The sequence below is a fragment of the Oreochromis aureus genome, linkage group 14 (assembly GCF_013358895.1).
Source record: "Oreochromis aureus strain Israel breed Guangdong linkage group 14, ZZ_aureus, whole genome shotgun sequence".
Classification (NCBI taxonomy): domain Eukaryota; kingdom Metazoa; phylum Chordata; class Actinopteri; order Cichliformes; family Cichlidae; genus Oreochromis; species Oreochromis aureus.
Window position 1 is genome coordinate 26,870,862 of NC_052955.1, and position 6,702 is coordinate 26,877,563.

General features: G+C 40.0%; 1 protein-coding gene across 2 annotated transcripts; it reads left to right on the plus strand.

Moving 5' to 3' along the window:
- On the plus strand, window positions 1-6,702 carry LOC116330432 (lysosomal amino acid transporter 1 homolog). 2 transcript variants are annotated; one of them, XM_031752766.2, is made up of 8 exons: window positions 1-105; window positions 347-449; window positions 558-687; window positions 851-938; window positions 1,879-1,988; window positions 2,083-2,184; window positions 3,485-3,670; window positions 4,942-6,702. In XM_031752766.2, the coding sequence occupies exons 1-8, from the start codon at window positions 45-47 to the stop codon at window positions 5,056-5,058; spliced, it is 897 nt and encodes a 298-aa protein (XP_031608626.2). In that variant the 5' UTR covers window positions 1-44; the 3' UTR covers window positions 5,059-6,702. The 2 variants fall into 2 exon arrangements, with proteins under 2 accessions (XP_031608626.2, XP_039478142.1); XM_039622208.1 differs by lacking the exon at window positions 1-105 and having other exon boundaries at window positions 299-449; window positions 562-687; window positions 4,942-6,699.

Sequence of the window (6,702 nt, forward strand, 5' to 3'; positions counted from 1 at the left end):
GTCTCTCCTCATGGCCAGCGGGCGTTTTCCAGGCAAGAGTGCAGATGTGGCCATCAACAACTGGACCGCTCCATCTCAGGGCAGACCGCTGTGTGTCAACGGGACCCCGTGGATCCTTTACCTCAGGGGTCCCCAATCCCAGTCCACGAGGGCCGGTGTCCCTGCAGGTTTTAGATGTGTTCTTGATCCAACACAGCTGATTTAAATGGATAAATTACCTTCTCAACATGTCTTGAAGTTCTCCAGAGGCCTGGTAATGAACTAATCATGTGATTCAGGTGTGTTGACCCAGGGTGAGATCTAAAACCTGCAGGGACACCGGCCCTCGTGGACTGGGATTGGGGACCCCTGCTTTACCTGCTTGAGGAATGTGTGGACAACATCTGGGAGTACTGCAGCGTTGTGATAGGACTCATATCCATGTTCTGTTTTTTGTTGTCCACGATACCGTGAGTAATTATTTTGATTATTGTCGGCTTATCGTGCGACCAGCTCAGCCAGTCAAAAATGTCAACGTCTTATATTTGTCTTTAATCTGACTTGCTGGGTCTTTCCAGGCAGGTCTATGAGGCCTATCGGAATGGAAGAGTGGAGAAGGCCATGTCTTTTGGGTTTCTCATCTTCCTCCTCAGTGGAGACCTGACCAGCTTCGCTGGATGCTATCTCACTAGCCAGCTGCCCATTCAGGTGAACACAGACAACTCAGCCTGGCTGGTTGAGGTCTGCTGGCTGTGCAGTGTGAATCTCTATCAAGATTTTGAAATGATAGTCATTATCCTGATACTGCTTTTCTTTTTTTCCTTTTTTTTTTTTTTGGACATTTCTCTCTCTTGATTTGTCCCACTCTCAGGTAGTCACAGTGGTGTTTTACATCTTCACTGACCTGATTCTCATCTCCCAGTTTCTCTACTATAAGATCAAAAACAGCTCCAGCAGAAGTGAGTCCTGACATCGTCTCTGGTCTTAGGTTAAACCGCTGGCAAAGCATGATGCCTAGTTTAAATACAGCACTGTGCAAAAGTCTTATAACATAAAGAAGTGATGGGTAACGCAAGATTTTGTGCACTTGTTATGTGGCATTTTCCATCACAACCATGTCTGGGCTTTATAGAGAATGGTCCAAAAAACAGAAAATATCCAGTGAGCAGCAGATGAATGGATAAAAGAGATTGTTTCGAGTACATAAGAAGACAAAAGTAAATTAAATAACCACTCGTTACAAACAACACATGCAGAAGAGCATCTCTGAATGCACAGCACATTGTGCCTTGACGCAGATGTGCTGCAGCAGCAGAAGACCACACCAAGTACTCTTCTCATCAGCTAAGAACAGTAAACCAAGGCTACAGTTTACATAGGCTCAATAAAACTGGACAATGGGTGAAACCGGAGAATCGCATCGTGGTCGTGCAGCAGGCAAATCTGCAGCAGCTGTGTGATCCTATAGTGTCTAAGAATGTGTGTAAGAATTCAGGCAGTTCTCATGGCAAAATGGGGTGAATCCCAGTACCAGCAGTGTCTAATTATCTCCACCAAGGAGGTTATGTTTTTGGTAATGTTTCTGTGTGTCTTATTTATAGCTCCAAAAGTTTTGAATGAGTTGTGATAAAACCTTGCAGGGGTGTAGAGTAGGGTTTAATATTATACAATAGTTATTCAAGTTTTTTATATCCAGTTATTATCCATTACCTACTCCTACATAATGTTTGTGTATTCAGAGTAAACATATGTCGTGCTGCCCTTATCTGATTTGCACTGCTCTGCAAACTGGGTAGTAATCTTAATTATATGTTGGCTAAGCAGGACTGAACCTACAGGTACTGTTTTTGTTGTTGCTGGATACGTCTGTCACTGAGTTTGTGTGTATTTGTCGTTTAGAAAATCCCGCGCTGAAGTGGGTGTGCTTCATGTGGTGTGGCACTGGGACATTAGCACTCCTGGCTCTACCCAAGCTCATTATAGACAATGGTTCACATTTAAACACTCAGGTAGGACGCAAACAGCTTTCCACTTGAGATTACCCACTCTTCTGTAGGTGCAGCATTAACTCTTTTCTCTTTATTTCACTGTTATCTTACCCAGAGTCCAGCCAGCTCCAAATCAGTGGAAATCACTGGTTATGTATGTGGATATTTGGCATCTGTTTTCTACCTCTGCTCCCGTTTTCCACAAATCCATAAAAATGTAAGTAACGTTTTTTTGACTCACTTTATTCTCAGAAACTTGGTTTTTGTGTAAAAAGATCGAGGAGGTTTGCGGAAAGCTCAAATTACTATATGAGAGTTGGTCATAAACGGGGATGGGCTGACTGTGCTTTGAAGAAGAAGGTGAAGTATGGACATTTGTGAATACTGCATGTGTGTGTCAAAATGAAAGCCAGGCGTTGAAGACAATGGCGCTGTTGTGCTTAAGAAACACACTGGCTCGATTGCAGCGATTAATCAGCAGAGGGGATCGTCTCAGTAGCGTGCCAGTGCCAGAGAGACTTCTGGGCACAAAACATCGACTCCCATGATGTTGTAAATCATTTAGGTCCCTTTTGCCCCTGTGGAAATGTAAACATGTTAGGGCACATCCAAAATGTCATTCCAAGTCTACAAAACAATTAAAACTGTTGCTGTTTAGAATTTCCTTCAGAGTTTCTCTCACATACACTCACTTGTTGGCTGACATTGTGGGGGAATAATCAGCAGGATATTCATACTCTGCTGCCAAGCACTTCTTCAGGGACAGACTGAATTTAGCAGCGACAGCAGAGTGTAAAACTTCATTTTATCTTTCAAGGTTGAAATGTGTCTTTGACTTCTTAATATCAGATGGATACTGCCTTTCCTGATCCTTTCAGTGATAGATGTGATGAACAAAGCCAGCCTGTTTATGTGAAGCACACATGCTTCCTGCTGTTTGTTAGTAGGATGAATTCGCTGTTGGCTGTTATCTCTTTTGGGGATTTGTTGATACCAATAAAGCAATTCAATAAATCCAGTCTTATCCTTTAATCTTGTTGAGGTTCTCTGTGTCTGTTTGTTTGGAGTGCAAGTCCACTGAATTGAGATTAATGTAAGTGAAACAGCATGTACTTAACTCTTTTTCCATTGACAGTGACACTGGGTTTCTGTGTGTGGGGGGGCTTCATGAAACCAGGAGTTGTTGTCACAGGTGGTGCTATAAAGAGGCCAGAGGAAAATCCAATTCCACCAAATTAGCACTAAATTACACTTGTTGTTTAGTTGTTTAAATTCCTTTTTTTTTTTTTTCTTTTGTGGTGAGGTATCCCAGCAGACATTGAGGCAAAGTTTAAACCTTCACATAAGACATCTTTACAGGGAAAATTGCTATTTTTATCTGGCTGTAGCTGTGGGAGACCAATCAGACAAATGTTTCTGGCCATCCCTACTAACAATAAGAAGAGTCGCTATAAGCCCAGTGTAAGGCTGTTGTGGTGCTTCTTGTTTGTCTGTTAATTATCTGTTAACTATTCTAGTACCAGCGACAGTCTACAGAGGGCACCTCCTACCTGCTGTTTGCCCTGGCCATGATGGGTAATGGAACGTATGGGCTGAGCATCATAGTTGTCCTTCCGGCATTAAAGGGCTCCAAACAGACCTTCATCATCAAACATCTGGCCTGGCTCATCGGCAGCCTGGGAGTCCTCATACTCGACTGTTTTGTATCCTTCAAATAATAATAATAAGCCCAACTATACAAACTTGATGCAAAATCTGAGCCCGTTAAATCATAATAGAGTAATATTGCTTGTAATGTTTTTGCATGTGCAGTAAATTTAAAGCATTCAGCATGCTGATTTCGTCCTAACTTGTGTGCAACCCCAATTAGAAAACAGCTGTATGAAATGTAAATAAAATAAATGCAGTGATTTGCAAATTTGACAGTAGAACATAGAAAACATGTCAAACATGCCATGCAGTGATTTCCATCACAGAATCATGTTTTAATGCAGTGCTGCCTGAGGGCCCAAAGATCAAAAGCATCCAGTGTTGATTTTCAGCCTTGTCTCTTGCGCACAGAGATTTCTCCAGATTCTCTGAATCTTTTGATGATGATGATGATGAGATATTCCAAGTCTTCACTATTTTACACTGAGCAACATTATTCTAAAATTCTCTCATAATTTATAGACAGAGATTTTAGTAGGTTGGTTAAACTTTGCCCGTTTTTACCCTTCTGCTGTAAAAGGCTGATGGGGTATTGTCTTCATCCTGCTGGGCAGGCTCCGAACGTGGACACCCAAGTATACAAATGTAATAACATAGGGTTTTCAAATTGATGCCATAGGTGTATACACTAAAAATCTAAGACCAGTTCGAATTTCAGTGACTTCAGCCTTAAGGTCAAGGTCAGAGGTATGAAAATCATGTGAATGCGATAACTTGAGAACAAGGCAATGTAGGATTTTGACATTCATACCATAGGTGCATCTGCTAAGAGGCTGAGGGGTAGCACTGGCCGCTGAGAAACGCCACCTCTCTTAGATGTTCTTTTTATACCCAATCATGTTGCTATTCAACAGGTTTTCATCCCAATGCGTAACATACCAACGACTGTGACAAATCGTTGCTATGTTACGCGTTCTGAGGTGTGAGAGCAGGTTGGAAAGAATCTACACGTGTGGAGGCATTATAGTGGGTTCGCATTAATCTATAAATGTGTTAAGGTTAGGAATAGGGCTGGAATAGACCCATAGCTGCTGGGTCATTGCTTCGAAATGACCTTAAATTTACTTAACATGGTAAATTTTCTCAGTTTCAACATTTGCTATGTTTTCCATGTTCTGTTGTGAATAAAATATAGGTTTATTAGATTTGCAAATCATTGCTTTCTGATTTTATTTACATTTTACACAGCGTCCCAACTTTTTTTGATATTGCGGTTGTAAAATGTCTGAACTCACAGTGTCCGTACGACCCTTGACCGAATCAGGTAACTGCCCAGTTCATCATGTACAGGAAGAACATTTCTGCCAAAAGCAGTGCGCTACGCCGTATCCCAGAGGTGGAACCTCTTCTGAGTGAGGAGGAGGAGCTGACAGTGTTGTAGGACAGAGAACAAACACCAGCAGCAATTGGACTATCAGTCTTTGTTTGGAGCTCTCAGGGGTCGCTGAACATGAGTTTTATTTTCTTTGGACACAAGAGGACAATCTCCTGTTTAGTGTGTTAATAAAGAAAGAAAGAGGAGGTAACAGTTTCCTTAACACTGGAGATTAACTACCAGTTTAGAAGCTCTTCCATAGTTTCTCTTTAGTCTGGCTTGCCTGCATGACTTGGGTCATTTTTGCACTTGGACCTCTTGATTTTGTTTATGGATGGAAAAACTATATTTAAAAGCAATCAGCGAGCTTCCATGTTTAAAATAGGGCTCTTAAAACCAATTAGTCATTTATAAAATGAAGCCTTTGCCAATGCATGCATAACCTGATGTATTAACATATTTTTTAAGATAGCAGGTATCACCACCAAAAGCCCACGAAAGCAAATTTTCCAGATGCTCCCCTAGTAAGCACAGTGTGGAATTACATTGGTTTTATCTCACTGTGTTGCCCTGTAGCTAACCCTTTACAGCCATACGAGGCAACGCTGTGATAAAAAGAACCAACTCTGATGTTTTAATGTGAATCTGATAGTGTTATATAATGTGAAACAGGATTTTTCGTGTTTAATGTTGAAGGACTAGTGGATTTCTTTGCTTTGCCTTCTCTTTGTCCTCCAGGAGAAACAGTGTATACCCTTTAAAATTGTTAATAGTCTTAATATAAATGCACTGCATAAACACATCAGTGTTTTTAAGGTAATGTGAATCAGATTGTTAAAGTAGATAATAACTTAAGGAACTGTATTTCTTAAAAACAGCAGTGGAACTGTTTGTCCTTCCAAATCTTCCAAGTCCCTGATTATGACCTCCCTGCAGATGTCCTCTCTTAAGTTTCCGTGTGCTGGCATGGTCTTTTGTAACATTTCACGACGTTTATTAAAAAAGAAAGAAGACACGTTCAATGACGTTACCTAAAAATAGGAGCATTATAAAATTAGTCCACGTGTCTAATCTGTCATCAGGTTTGTGGGAGAGAGTATGCTCTTGTCAAGCCAAATTTATTTTCGTTATTTCATAGCGTGTCCTTATAAAGTATTGATTTAGACTAATGCTAAAAATAATAATAATAGTCTTAATAATATTAGTTAATTCATAGTAAATTAGTTATTAGTAAATTATATTCTTTCTCCTGACAGATGGTTTTGTCATACAGTATGTATGTGGCACAGTCACTTTTACCCTGATCATCTGTTTAACTTCAGTTCTGCAGATTTCTCTACCTCAGGCAAATGTGGGCGTCTTTTTGTGTGTAAAAAAACATTAGTCATTAGTCGCAAATTCATTTGCAAATATGCAATAATAACTTATTCACTAATAATTCAGTACTTCTATTGATTTGTATTTTCAAAATGTTCCTGTTTCTCTAATTGTTTTTGTATTGAATATATTATTAGGACCTATTGCTGCTACAGACTGTAGAACATGTATATAAGTTGTTAAGATGGGTTTATTTTATTTCCTTTTCTAATCTTCCATTGTGTTGCCTTTTAATAAATGTGTATTGTACCAAGTTTAAATAACTCCACTGTATCCTTATAAAATATACTGTGAGCTGTTTTGATTGAAAGAAATCAAGAATATGGTCTCAAA